The sequence below is a fragment of the Myotis myotis genome, unplaced genomic scaffold, assembly GCF_014108235.1.
Source record: "Myotis myotis isolate mMyoMyo1 unplaced genomic scaffold, mMyoMyo1.p scaffold_m19_p_6, whole genome shotgun sequence".
In the NCBI taxonomy this organism is placed as follows: Eukaryota; Metazoa; Chordata; class Mammalia; order Chiroptera; family Vespertilionidae; genus Myotis; species Myotis myotis.
In genome coordinates this window covers 99,151,066-99,165,087 of record NW_023416368.1, presented here as the reverse complement: position 1 = coordinate 99,165,087, position 14,022 = coordinate 99,151,066, and the positions used below count along the sequence as shown (strand labels likewise).

The window sequence follows — 14,022 nt, the reverse complement described above, 5'->3', positions numbered from 1 at the left end:
CTGGCAGGAAAGCACAAATATGCCTTTAAACTATCACTGACAACTATGTGAGGAGTGGAGGACAGGAACGGCCAAGGAGCCATGAGGGCCGAGCGCAGCGGGCAGGCCCCAGGCCCCAGGAGAGCGGACCTGGCTCAGACGTGCTTGGTGGTGGACAGAAGGGCGGGCAGGAGAGATGGCCATCCACTCTGTCTGGGGCGACGGACGCTATCAAAGAGGAGCGTTTGGCCCTGGCTGGTTTGGCTCAGTGGATAGAGCATCAGCCTGTGGACTGAAGGGTCCCGGGTTCGATTCCGGTCAAGGGCACATGCCTGGGTTGTGGGCTCGATCCCCAGTGTGGAGTGTGCAGGAGGCAGCCGGTCACTGATTCTCTCTCATCATTGATGTTTCTCTCTCCCTCTCCTTTCCTCTCTGAAATCAATAAAAATATATTTAAAGACTAACTAATCCATTAATTATTATTATTATTATTTTTTTGTTGTTTTTTTTTAAAGAGGAGCCTTTGGCAGGGTGGAGAGGTGTGAGTCTGGAGTTCAGCCTCAGACATGTGGAACTCGGGGGTCTGTGGGGCGGCCAAGCACAGTGGTAGCTGGATCCTTCAAGCTGGAGTTGAGAGAAGGGGTCTGGGCAGGAGATGGAGAACTGGAGGTATCTGGACATTTAGGAGAGAGGACGGTGGAGAACAGAGAGTGAGGCGACAGCCTTTGGAGCTAGGCAGAGGGGAAGGGGAGGATGAGGGGAGAGTGGGATCACAGAAGGCAGCAGAGAAGGGACAGCTCTGCTCCCTGCCCACGAGGGCCCACTCTCCTGCAGCCTGGGGGTCCTGAGAGCCGTGAAGCAGGGGATGGGGCTGCACCCAGTGGGAGGATGAGCACTGTGAGAGGAGGGGAACAGGGAGAGAGCTTTGTATGGAGGGGAATGGAGGAGGACCAGTGGCTGGAAGGGCATGTAGGACCAAGGAATTGGGGTTTTATTTTTTCTTATAAGACAGGAGATGATTCCACAGAGAAATATTGGTGATCAGAAGAGAAAGAAGTAATCTGCAGGAGTCAGGTCCAGGGAGTTGGAGTGTCAGAGGGTTTCAGGGCCCCAGGCTGGGGGTGTGGCGTTTGAATGTGGAAACATGGGGTGTCTCCATCTAATGGCTTCACTTCATTAAGGCTGAGAGGGCAGGGAGCGGGAGGAAAACCCTGGCCTGCAGCCCCAGGCCCGGTTAAGGTCGGCCACTGGGAAAGAAAGCGGAGGCCACAGTGTGGGCTCCGTCCTTGCCGAAGCTCAGAGCCACTGAGGGGCACGTGCTGCCCAGGGTTGGCGTGGAGGGTGGGAGGCAGTGATGGAACATGAGCCATGCTGTTCCAGGACAAGGGTGAGGCCAGAGGGTGGTGACAGTGGCGAGGGGTCCCTGGCCTGGAAGTACGCATATGGCTGAAGGACTTAGCAGCAGTGCGACAAGGGCACCTAGCAGGAGGCAGAGGAGAGAAACTCAGGAAGAAAGGTGCTTGGTGATGGCGCACTTTCTGGGGAGGACCAGGAACAGGGTGTACCCGGGAAGTGAGGGGCCTCGGGGTTGGGGGAGGGCGTAGAGATGATGACTGAAAAGGCGCTGGTGAGTCATCCGTGTGGATGTTGAAGTCATGGGGAATGGCCTGAGTTGAGGTGGAGGGGGCTGGAGAGCCGGGAGCAGAGAATGAGGGGAAGTGACCAAGACAACAGCTGATGACAGCTTTAGTGGGGAGTGGGTGTTGCCCTTGGAGAAGGGGAGGTGGCCACAAGGAGTTCTGCACGGAGAGCAATCACCACCACAGGGCCGGTGGTGTCCTCAGAAAGCCAGGTTTCAGTGAAGGCCGGAAGGATGGAGGACAATGATGTCTACAGCAAAGTCTGCTGATCGCACAGGCCCCCGTGGAAGTGAGTGAAGACAGAGGGGCACTGGGCAAGTCAGGGCCTATGGCAGTGGTTCTCAACCTTCTGGCCCTTTAAATACAGTTCCTCATGTTGTGACCTAACCATAAAATTATTTTCGTTGCGCCCTGACCGGTTTGGCTCAGTGGATAGAGCGTTGGCCTGAGGACTCAAGGGTCCCAGGTTCGATTCCGGTCAAGGGCATGTGCCTTGGTTTTGGGCACATCCCCAGTAGGGGGTGTGCAGGAGGCAGCTGATCGATGTTTCTAGCTTTCTATCCCTCTCCCTTCCTCTCTGTAGAAATATCAATAAAATATTAAAAAAATTATTTTCGTTGCTACTTCATAACTGTAATGTTGCTACTGTTATGAATCGTAATGTAAATATCTGATATGCAGGATGGTTTTAGGCAACCCCTGTGAAAGGGTCATTCGACCGCCAAAGGGGTCGCGACCCACAGGTTGAGAACCGCTGGCCTATGGCAACAGTGAAGAGACTCACTTGGATGGGTGAAATGGTTGACAAGCACAATGGATGCTTCTCCTTTGATACAGCATTAGTACAGGAGGGAGATGCTTCCTTTGGTGGTATGGTGGCCTCTAGGGAGGAAGCTCCTACAAGCTCTATTCCCCTTTCCATGCATTCACTCCTATTCACTTGTCTATCCAGTGACCTACACATCTATCCATCCATTCACCCACACATCCATCCACCCACCCATCCATCCACCCACCCATCCACCCATTCATTCATCCACCCATCCATTCACCATCCTTCCATCCAACCATCCATCCTTTCATCCATCCACCCACCCATCCACCCACCCATCCATTCACCGTCCATCCACCCACCCATCCACCCATCCACCCACCCACCCACCCACCCATCCTCCTGTTCATCGAGCAGGAGCACCCAGGAGGCTGACACTGTCTGAGTAGCTGTCTGCTCCATCGGAAGGGAAGCATGAGCCAGACCCGAACAAGTCAGCTTCTCGGGAAGGAGGAGCACAAATGTTCTGGGCGAAAGACCTCAGATGTGAGAAGCCTGGCACTTGGGGATGATGGTGGGAGGTCCATGACGCTCAGAGATGTGTTGGGAGATGAGGCTGGAGAGAAGGGCAGTGGGCAGAAGGGAGCGGCCTGCTTTATCTTGGAAGCAAAGGGAAGCCTTTGACATCTGTGACATCTGCCACGGCTTCATAGCTAGGGGTACCATGTGTGCCCTGGATGTGCACCCCAAAGAGGGGACCCTCAGCCTTTCTGGGGTCCCCAGGGCAACACTGCAGGCATCACTGGGGGATTCCTGTTCCCAGGCAGGGGGGTGCTGGCTGCTGAGGCTCTCCTCTGGTGACCATGTGCCAGACATCGGGAGGCCAGGGCCTTCATTCCCCTGTGGTCCAAGCCTAAGCCCATCACGCCCCCCTCTCTGCAGCTCAGAGGCTGGCTGTCTGCCTGCTGTGGCTTTGTTCACTCTCCGCTGCCTGGGAAATCCTATTTGTCCTTTGAGGCCCAGGTCAGAGCCGCCTTCCCGATTCCTTCCCGGCCCCTCACAACTGCAGGAGGGCCTCCTCGTGTGGGGTACCCTCTCCAGCAGCCCAGGGATGCAGTGGGGGACTGGTGTGCATGGAAGGCCAGGCACCACCTGGTGGCAGAGCCCACATGGAGAAGCCCCTGGGAGCGGAGCCCAGGCCACTTTTCCCCGTTGGGGCCTGAGGGCAGGAGGGAGCGTCCTGGCTTCAGGCTAAGGAGGGACTTCGCAGTGGTCACGGTGCTCTGAGGGGCCGGTGTGCTCCTGCTGGCGGGCCTCAGTTTCCTGGTCTGTACAGTGGGACTAGATGCCTGGGGAGGGTTTTCCAGCCCTGACCATCTTGTCCATTGGTGCTACACTGAGATCTTGGTGTATGGAGGTACCACCCAGGGGCTCTTCCCAGGGAGGTTAGTGGTGTGCGGGGTCAGGGTGGTATAGAACCAACCAGGGGGGGCCCTGGCCTCGGGGAGCTGGGTTGGGAGGGCAGAGGAGCTGGACCCATTGGGAGGGAAGAGGCAGGGGCAGGTAGTGGGCCCTGCCCCCCGGGAGGACAGGGACTTGTGGAGAGGGACAGGACACAGCCCTGGGCCTCCAGCCATGCAGTCCTCTCTTCCTGTTGTCTCAGGATGGTCCTGGCAGGATACATCTGCCAGAGTTCCAGACCCAGACCTCCCGGGGTCTGCCAGATCACACACGTGCACACACACACACTAACATGTCAAAGTCCATGTGTTCACATGCACTGACATGTCAAAGACATGTCACATATACACCCACCCCATAAAAACACAGATCCATGCCCACAGATAGACACATATTTACACACACACACACACACACACACACACACACACACACACACGCTCGCACGCACACGCAGGCCATCACGCTGGTAGGAGGGTGGTGGGTGAGGAGCTGAGGGTCCATGCCAGGGTCCTGGGGGGCTGGGCGTGTGCTCAGCTGGGCCAGGCGAGTTATGTGTGTTTGGGGACAAGCCCTGTGGGAAGCATGCGGGGCTGAAGCAGGCAGAGTCGGAGGAGCTAGGGCAGCCAGTGGGCCTGGAGGCTGGACAGAAGTTGGGGCTAAGGACACATGAGGTGGACTCCATGGGACCTGGCGGAGCACGAGGTCCTGGGAAGCCGAGGCTCAGTTCTGGGCATGCTCGGGGACAGTCTGCACTGCGAGGACCCCTCACAGGCAGAAGGGAGGGGCCTTCGGGCAGATATGTGGGGTGCACAAGGCCCAGGTGACCGGCAGGCCTCCCCAATGCAGGATGAGGTCTGAGTATCCCCCGTCAATCTCCTGCTGGCAGCTCAGCCCCGTGGGGCCAGGGGTCTGGGCTGGATCCCGGCCTCGGCCAGGGCTCACTTGGGTGGGTCCCGGGCAGGAGCCGTGGGCAGGGAGCTCCTAGTCCTGTTTCCCGGGGCCCCTGCCCTAGGGGGGTCTGCGCCTGGTTGACATTGTCGCATGAACTCGTGACCCGGCGCCACACTAACCCTGTCCCCTACCCCAGGCCTGGTGAGTGGCTACTCCATGAGCCCCCCGACCCTGAACATCACGGAGGAGACACACGTCATTGACTCCAACGACAGCCTGTCCATCTCCTGCAGGTACTCAGCCCCCAGCCAGCGGAGCAGGGGCTGGGGCCCTCTTGTCTGTCAGGCAGGGGAGACTAAGAACTGAGGCTGGAGATGGCGGTGGAGAGCCCAGGAGGCAGGGCCCGGGCAGAGAGGCCTTGAGGCTTAGTGGGCCTCCCTGGGGGCCCGGGAGCTGGCAGACCCTGCAGACCCAGGCACCCTGCACCCGCCCCCCCACAGCCACCCCTGGTCATTTCACACGGACCACAGACCGTCACCCTGCACCCACCCTTGGGTCACCCTGCACCCACGTCAGCAGCCGCTGTTCAGCCCAGGCCAGTTGCCAATTTCAAAGGCCCCGACATGTTAGCCCCCTGCAGCCCAGCTGTGACCGAGGCCGGACCCCTCGGAGGCCAGCCTGCCGCACAGAGGCCCGAGCCAGGCAGAGGCCGGGACTCAGTGCCCGCTGTGGGCTGGGTGCATGGTGTGTGCCCCGGCACCCGCTGGCCTGACCTCCGGGTGGGCGAGCCTTGGCCCTGGGGCTGCAGTGGAGCCCCTCTTGACCTCTGCCTCCTCTGCCAGGGGGCAGCACCCCCTCCAGTGGGCCTGGCCAGGGGCTCAGGAAGCGCCAGCCACGGGGGAAAAGGACAGTGAAGACCTGGGGTTCGTTCGCGACTGCGAAGGCACGGATGCCCGGCCCTACTGCAAGGTGCTGCTGCTTCCCGAGGCCCACGCCAACGACACGGGCAGCTATGGCTGCTACTACAAGTACATTAAGGCCCGCATCGAGGGCACCACCGCGGCCAGCACTTACGTGTTCGTAAGAGGTGAGGGGCCCAGCCCCACGCGCTCCTGCAGCCCACGAGGTGACAGGCAGGGTCCTGGAGGCGCAGCAGGCCCCCACCCCCACCCTGGCCTCCAGACCTTGAGGGGCTGCCCTGGAGCCCCCACCTGGGCAGAGACCGCCCCAAGCTCCACCTGCCCTTCCCACAAACTGCGCTCTCTCTGCAGACTCGGAGCAGCCGTTCATCAACAAGCCAGGCACACTCCTGGTCGACAGGAAGGACTCCGTGTGGGTGCCCTGCCTGGTGTCCATCCCCGGCCTCAACGTCACCCTGCGCCTGGTACAGCCCCTCACTCCCCACGACCTAGCCCTCCTGTCCTCTCCCTGGGAAAGGCAGCCATTGACCTGGCCAGGAGGAAGGGGGCAGCGGGAGCTGATGGCCACCATATCCCAGCAGCCAAGCTCAGTGCTGCAGCCCGACGGGCAGGACGTGGTGTGGGATGACCGCCGGGGCATGCGGGTGCCCACGCCGCTGCTGCGGGAGACCCTGTATCTGCAGTGCGAGACCACCTGGGGCGGCCAGGCCTTCCTGTCTAACCCTTTCATCGTGCACATCACAGGTAGGGGCTGTCCTGGGCCACGGGGTCCCGGGAGGAAGACTGCAGGGGGAGATGGAGACCCCAGATTCTCAGTGATGGGGCTGTAGGTGCCACAGCGGGTCTTGGTGGGTGCCCTGCGCCCTGCACTCCGGGTGCTGTGCTGGTGAGGGGCTTGGGGATCACTGCTCCTGTGTCGTCAGGCAACGAGCTCTACGACATCCAGCTCTTCCCCAAGAAGTCCATGGAGCTGCTCGTCGGGGAAAAGCTGGTCCTGAACTGCACCGTGTGGGCCGAGTTCAACTCGGGGGTCACCTTCGACTGGGACTACCCAGGGAAGCAGGTAAGGCCGCCGGCTCTGCCAGGGCTGTGCCCGAGCCACCTCCAGGCGTCCCATCCCTGCCCGGCCCACCCTGTGCCGCTCCTGCCTGGCCCGGCACTCTGCCTGCGTGTGGCGGAGGTGCAGACTGCGCTCTGCCCGGAAGCCTTGGTCTGATGGGGACATTTTCCTCCCCCGGGGACGACTCTGGGTGCGTCCGGCTCCGCCGTCACTGCTGGCTGGGCTGGGGGTGCGCCTTTCGTGTCAGCTCTCCGGGCTGCCTGTTCTGACCCTGCCCTTCCCCTGGGCACGGGCAGGCCGAGCGGGGCAAGTGGGTGCCCGAGCGGCGCTCCCAGCAGACCCACACAGAGCTCTCCAGCATCCTGACCATCCACAACGTCAGCCAGCGCGACCTCGGCCCGTACACGTGCGAGGCCAACAATGGCATCCAGCGGTTCCGGGAGAGCACCGAGGTCATCGTGCACCGTACGTCTGGGTGGGGCCCACGTGCCCAGAGGGCCTAGGCGGTCACCGGGCCTGTGAACAAGGCTCCTTGTGCAGCTTGGGCCAGGGTCAGAGGTCATAGTGCACCAAGCAGGATGAAGTCCAGCCCAGGGCAAGGGAGGGCTGAGGGTGGATGGCCTGTCTGGCCCCCACACCCTGCTGGGCAGTGAGCCCCAGTCTACAAGGGTCTGTCCTCGGGGCGCAGGGCCATGGCTGAGGCCCTGGGCAGTGGTGGGTGAGCGATGCCAGCCCCTGGATTTACACCGATGCCTCCCGTCTGGCAGAAAAACCCTTCATCAGCGTCGAGTGGCTCAAGGGCCCCGTCCTGGAAGCCACAGCAGGAGACAAGCTGGTGAAGCTGCCCGTGAAGCTAGCTGCGTACCCCCCACCGGAGTTCCAATGGTACAGTCCCGGCTCCTGCCCCTCATTACCTGCAGGCCTGGCTGACCTTGGGTGAGGAGGGCAGCATCCTCCCAGGCTGGGCCTGTGCGAGGGCCCCCTCTGAAGGCGCTAAGGAGCATGCGTATAACGCGATAATCCAGCCTGGGTTGCTGCTAAACTGTGGAAACTGGTAAATGCCAGCCTCCAGGTGTGTGCGGGTGTGGTGGGTGCAGCAAGGGGCTCCCACTGCCTCCTGCACGTGCTCAGCCTCTGAGGTCCTGCGCCTGGAGCGCATCACAGAGCCCTGCCTGCCTGCAGCAGCGGCTTCAGGTTTCCTAGACCTCGTCCCGACAGCGTGCCACCTCAGAGCCCTCCCATCTAGAATTCGGGGATGCCACAGGGGTTCACAGGCTGTTGGGGGGCCAGGCCTGTGCGGCGTGGCAGTGAGCGAGGGCTTCGTGGATGCCCGCAGGCTGCTGGAGCCCCTAAGTAAGGTCACGGGGTCAGGGAGGGGTCCCTCGGTGGTGGCTCTGCCCTGGCCAGCACTCCTGCAAGCTCCCCCAGAACTCGGGGATCCACAGTGCCCCCCAGCACCCTCAGGTTGCCTGAGCAGCCCACGTGGCCCAACCCTGGGGTGTCACACTCTCACCTGACCTCCATCACAGCGATGAGGAGAAGAGGCCAGGAAAGGGAAGGGCATTCCTGCCTGAGCCCAGAGCCCCCGGGAGCCCACTCTGTGCTTTCCCAGCTGCTAGAGGAGCCGTGCCCTCCAGCCTGGGCACCTCCCTGCAGGCAGAGCCTCTCTGAAAGCGCGGACCTGCGCTCGGCAGGACCCCGGCCGCGGGGAGCAGGCTTCTCTTGGAGGGCCCAGCATCCCCTGATCCTGGGCCCGGGGTGACCCTGCCTCTGAGGCCACAGACTTTGGGGTCCACTGGGGACACCTGGTGCAAGACCAGGGCCCATAAGGCAGGGCCCCGAAGAGCAGGGATGCAGCCTGGAGGCTCCCTCACAGGCGTGGCCTCCTGAGCACCTGGGCCTGACTGTCCTCCAAGGCCCTCAGGACTGACCCAGCCCTGGCTGGGCGGCTGGCTGTGCAGCACCTGGGACCTGGCCCAGGGCCGACCCTCACACAGCCGGCTGCGTAGCACCATTCCCACCACAGCTGGCCTTTCTCTTCTCACTTGGCCAGCATCTTCCTCCAACAAGTGCTCAGCTGTCAGCTGGCCCCTTGTTGGCGGAGACATTTCCCAGGACACTAGTGGTCACCGTGGCCACCACAGCCCACGGGGGCCCACTGCTGGGTATGTGATGACTGAGTGAGTGGGTGGGTGGGAACCTAGTGGACATCCAGGCTGGCCCTCAGCTTCCGAAGCGCCAGACCTCAGCTAGCCCTCACGACCTCGCCAGAAGGGGCACTTCATTTCTTTTTAAAAATACATATATTTTATTGATTTCAGAGAGGAAAGGAGAGGGAGGGAGAGAGAGAAACATCAATGAGAGAGAATCATTGATCTGCTGCCTCCTGCACACCACCTACTGGGAATCGAGCCTGCAACCCAGGCATGTGCCCTTGACCAGAATTGAACAGGGGCCCTTCAGTCCGCAGGCTGACGCTCTATCCACTGAGCCAAACTGGCCAGGGCCATTTCCCCAGTTTTCAGATGAGGACATGGGCTTGAGGCAGTGAAGGGTTTTGCTAGGATCACAGAGGTGGCAGGTGGCAGACTCAGGACAGCACCAGAGCTGCCCGCCCTGCCCTGTGGCCCCAGTCAGTCCCGTCCCTCCCGGTGGGGCTGTGGTGCCACAGTTGAGAAGGGCCCCTGCATCCCCCTCGCTGCTGGCTCTGCCCGAGGGCGGTGCCCCTCCTGGGCCTCCCGGGAAGGCACCCGCCTGGCGAGGACCATGTGTTTCCAGGCAGAGTCCAGAACGGGTGTGCAGCTCAGGACCGGGGGTGCCCCTCCCAGTTCACACGTGCAGCAGCATGCCCTGGGCACCTCCTGGTGCCTGGCACCGCTTCTGTGCAGGGGACGCAGCGGTGAGGGGACAGCCCAGCTCGGGGGGAGCATGGGAAGCAGAGTGTAGGAGAGCAGGCAGCAGAGCAGGGCGAGGGCCCGCTGGTTCCCAGGCTTGTCTGACGAACGGGTGCTTGGTTACATGGAGGAGGGAGGGGGACGGTGAATTCGAGCTCCAGAGGGAGGCAGGGCCCAACAGGGCCAGGGTCCAGGCTGCACCGGGGACTGCACCTCCCTCCTTCACTGAAACCCGTGGGGAAGAGACAGGGCCTGTGGGGAAGGTGTCAGGACACTCCCACGGGGCCTCAGAGCCTGGCGGCTGGAGGCTGGCCCTGGCCACAGACAGGCCGGAGAGGAGGCGCCTGTGGGAAGCCCTGTCTGGACCTCAGTGCTCCTGAGCCTGTGGGGCGTGCTCCTGCCTGGCGGCCACCCCCACAGCTTTAGGCCATCTGCTCTCTGTGCAGGGTCCACTGCCCTCCCCTGCACCCAGCAGCCTCCTGGCCTGCAGGGGTCCTGCTCCCAACAGTGCATTCCAGTTGCAGGGGCTGGGGTGTGGCAGGGAAGGAGGGCAGGGGGGGTGGAGGTGGGAGCCACGGAGCGCCTGAACTCCCTTCCCGGGCCAGGTACAAGGACAGAAAGGTGGTGTCGGGGCGCCACAGTTCACATGCCCTGGTGCTCAAGGAGGTGACCGAGGCCAGCGCAGGCATCTACACCCTCGCCCTGTGGAACTCCATGGCCGGCCTGAAGCGCAACATCAGCCTGGAGCTGGTGGTGAACGGTAGGGGCAGGTGGGAGGGGAGGGGATGGGAGGGCGGGCAGGTGTGGCCAGGGGGCCGGCTGACCAGCTGCCTGCCTGTGCCCCTAGTGCCCCCCAACATCCACGAGAAGGAGGCCTCCTCCCCCAGCATCTACTCCCGCCACAGTCGCCAGGCCCTCACCTGCACTGCCTATGGTGTGCCCCCTCCTCTCAGCGTCCAGTGGTACTGGCGGCCGTGGACGCCCTGCAAGACCTTCGCCCAGCGCAGCCTGTGAGTGTGGCTCCAGCCCTGTGCTCACCCTCAGCCCTGACCCCCACTCACTGCCCGCACCCCTCCCGAGAGCCCTGCTCTAAACGCAAACCCTGACACCATGCACCGCAGCCAACCCCTGGCATCATCCCATCTGAGCAAGGCTCAGACGCCCCTGCAGCCGTCGGGCCCACCCACCTGCCTGGAGAGCAAAGCCCCCAGAGCCGTATCATCAGAGACCCAAGGCTGTGCCTGTGGCGTCCAGGGGGACACTGCTGCCCGGCGGGCAGAGCTGGGCCGCTTTCAGGAGACTTGTGCCGAGCCCCACGCACGCCACCATGCCCTCGCTCCTGAGCTCCTCTGTGCAGCGCGTACAGTCACCCTAAGAGGAGGAGCGGGATCTGAGAAGGGACGTGGCTTTGCCAAGGCCACAGCTGTAAGCAGCGAGCCTGCCCCTCTGCTGGCCATGCCCGCTTCCTTGGGCGCCAACAGGGCAGACAGCTGGGGAGAACTCTCGGTGCAGAGACAACTTGGCCAAGCAGGGGACCGGAGGGGAGGGTGCAGAGGTGGCAGAGGTCTGGAAGGCACTAGAGCCAGGGAAGGGTGCTGAGCAGGGGTGTCAGGTCAGATTGGCCATTTAGCAAGAGATCCTTGTGAGGTGGGAGGGTCCAGGCTGGGGAGGGACAGGCACTGGGGGCCAAGGAGGAGACAGGGCAGCAGCCCCTGTAGGGGCTGTGAGCTCAGCGGGTCAGTGTGGGAGGCTCAAGGGGTGGCCTTTGGGCCTGAGCCACCCACAGCGTCCAAGGCTCATAGATTCTTCTAGAACACAGGCCGAGGGTCACTGCTGGCACCTCCAGATTTGCTTCCCTCTGATGCTTCACCATTTTGTTCTGTACCGACTGACAGGGCCCCAGGGCCACTCTGCTCTGCCAGGGCAGACAAGAGCCTCCCTTGGGGCCCAGGTCCTAGTGGGAGACCCAGTCCCACCTGGCCCCAGGAGGGGCTGCAGCTCTGAAAGAGGGGGTGAGGGGGGGGCCTGGAGCAGGAGTGCTGACTGCTGCCCTTGGGGATCTGGGTGGGCTTTGCAGGAGGGGTGCGTGTGAGTGGGGGGTGGTGGGCACAGCATGCTGGAGGGCGAGCACAGAGCTGCCAAAGGCTGTGTGGCAGTCCCTGCAGGGCCCTGAACATAGAGAGTGGGAGACAGCCCTGGCTGGTGTGCTCAGTGGATAGAGCGTCGGCCTGCAGACTGAAGGGTCCCAAGTTCGATTCCGGTCAAGGGCACAAGCCTGGTTGTGAGCTCCATCCCCAGTGGGGGGCGTGCAGGACAGGCAATCAGTGATTCTCATCATTGATGTTTCTATCTCTCCTCCCTTCCTCTGTGAAATCAATAAGAATCAAAAAGAGTGGGAGACAGTGTTCCAGCAGCAAACGCTCTTGCCCTCTTGCTCACCCCAGCCAAGGCCAGCCTCACCCACGCGGTGTAGAAGGCGACCCTGAATATGACAGAGGCTCAGCCTTACCCCCTTGGGGACCCTCCCCGCCCAGACCTCTGACTGGCCCTTGTCAACCCTCGTCCCCAGCAGCCGGCGGCAGCAGCGGGACCGCATGCCACAGTGCCGGGACTGGAGGGAGGTGACCACGCAGGACGCTGTGAATCCCATCGAGAGCCTGGACACCTGGACGGAGTGTGTGGAGGGGAGGAATAAGGTAGGGGCCAGCCGCGCCACGGACTGGCCGAGAGGAGGAGGGAGGGGAGGCCCTCTCTGGCCTCTGGGTGCCCACCAGGCCTGCAGGGCTCTGGGGGCAGCGGCTGAGGGGTGACCTCTCTGCAGTGTCTGCGCCTCAGCTCCCTTGCCTGCATGTGGGGGGCGGGGAAAGGACCTCTGGCCACTTCCCGAACGAGAAAGATAAGATTCAGGCTGCCCGGCCAGGCCATGGGTCCAGCTGCTCACTGGCTCCAGGCTGGGGGCTGGCCTGGTCCCACCAAAGGCGGCTGAGCCGCTGGCCAGCCTGGGGGCAATGCTGAGAAACGGCCAGGCAGGGGAGGGGACTGAACAAAGGCACCCACTTCCTACGGTCACTTCCTGTTTTCCTACACACCTCCAGAGCCTCTTCCTGTTCCAGGCCTGGCCAGGAAGTGCCCAGCTTAAAGTAGGGGGGGTCTTTGGATGGTAGGCAGGGCTTGTGGCCTACCCTGCCTCCCAGCTTCCTACTTCCCAAGGCCAGCACCCTTCTGGGTGTCTAGGACCAGCCCCTCCCCTTGCCACTACCCCAGGGCGCTGGGAGAGGTGTGTGGGCAGCCCTGGGCAACGGTGCACTTGTCACGAGGATCTCACACCGTGACCTGCTGCTCATCTTAGGCCACAGCCTGACCCTTGACGTGACCCCAGTCTGAATCCTGGCCCTGGCCTGGCCTGGCCTGGCAGCACTAGGCCCCCGTCCCCTCCTGAAATGGCACATCCACCGCCAGAAGCCTTTCTGGCCCTGCCTATGCCGCCCTCTGACCCCAGCCACTGCTGATGCCAGCTTCCACAGCCCGGTCCCCTGACTTTCCCAAGGAGCCCCTCCCCCACCCCCCCGCCCCCCGCTGCTGCCTGAAGGCCTTACTTTCACTCCGGTGCCTCCCATCCCTGGTCTTGTCTCTGAACTCTGTCACCTCAGCCCAGAGCCTCAGTTCCCCCCATTACTCTGGTGGGCACAGCGGCCTCCTTGCAGAAAGGGAAGGTCGGGTGGGGAACTCAGGCAGGAAACAGATCCTCTGCCTGTGCTTTGCCCAGACGGTGAGCAAGCTGGTGATCCAGGATGCCAACGTGTCTGCCATGTACAAATGCATGGTCTTCAACAAGGTGGGCCAGGACGAGCGGCTCATCTACTTCTATGTGACCAGTGAGTGACTTGGGTGGGCCTGGTGGTCAGGGACCAGGTGGGCAGGAGAGGAGAACAAGCCTGGAGAGGACAAGGGGACCAGGTTGGGGTCCCCTGAGGTCCTGGTGGAGCACCCCGGGGAGCTATCCAGGGCCCCAGGGCCCTGAGCCTGGGCAACAGGGCTAGATTTGGAGGACCATGCTGGTCCGCTGGACGGAGTAGCACCCTCTGCCCTCTGCCCCGGAGGCACCCTGACCAGGGGGCTCTCCTGCTCCCCGAAGCCCCACCTAACTGCCTCCCTCCAACCCCCTTCCCAAGCCCTGGATCTGAAGAGGTGGCTCAGGGGTGTGTTTCTCTCTGGGGAGAAGCTCCATAGCTCCCTCAGCTTCTCAAACGTGTCAGTGACCTCAGGAAAGCTGAGGACCCGTGAAAGGAAGTCCCTGGGCTCAGGGGTGTGTGTATGTGGGGGGACCTGGGAGAGAGATGGAGCCAGAGATAACACTTTGGGTGGCGGAGCCCTCAGGAGCCTGACAACGAGTGGCCAGAAG

General features: G+C 62.4%; 1 protein-coding gene across 7 annotated transcripts in view; it reads left to right on the top strand.

Annotated features, from left to right (window-relative positions):
- FLT4 (fms related receptor tyrosine kinase 4) overlaps positions 1-14,022 on the top strand; it is a 41,028-nt gene that overhangs the window by 10,818 nt on the left and 16,188 nt on the right. For 4 of the 7 annotated variants that reach the window (XR_004968397.1, XR_004968399.1, XM_036314669.1 and 1 more), the window contains exons 2-12: positions 4,943-5,039; positions 5,589-5,833; positions 6,018-6,130; positions 6,245-6,410; positions 6,590-6,729; positions 7,023-7,191; positions 7,494-7,611; positions 10,226-10,380; positions 10,468-10,630; positions 12,190-12,316; positions 13,387-13,495. Coding sequence is in view for 5 of the 7 variants with exons in the window: in XM_036314669.1 (XP_036170562.1) it covers positions 4,943-5,039; positions 5,589-5,833; positions 6,018-6,130; positions 6,245-6,410; positions 6,590-6,729; positions 7,023-7,191; positions 7,494-7,611; positions 10,226-10,380; positions 10,468-10,630; positions 12,190-12,316; positions 13,387-13,495 (1,602 nt within the window). In the remaining 2 variants the exon portion in view is untranslated. The remainder of the gene's footprint in view (positions 1-4,942; positions 5,040-5,588; positions 5,834-6,017; positions 6,131-6,244; positions 6,411-6,589; positions 6,730-7,022; positions 7,192-7,493; positions 7,612-10,225; positions 10,381-10,467; positions 10,631-12,189; positions 12,317-13,386; positions 13,496-14,022) is intronic. The other 3 variants (XM_036314670.1, XM_036314668.1, XM_036314667.1) reach the window with 2 other exon arrangements.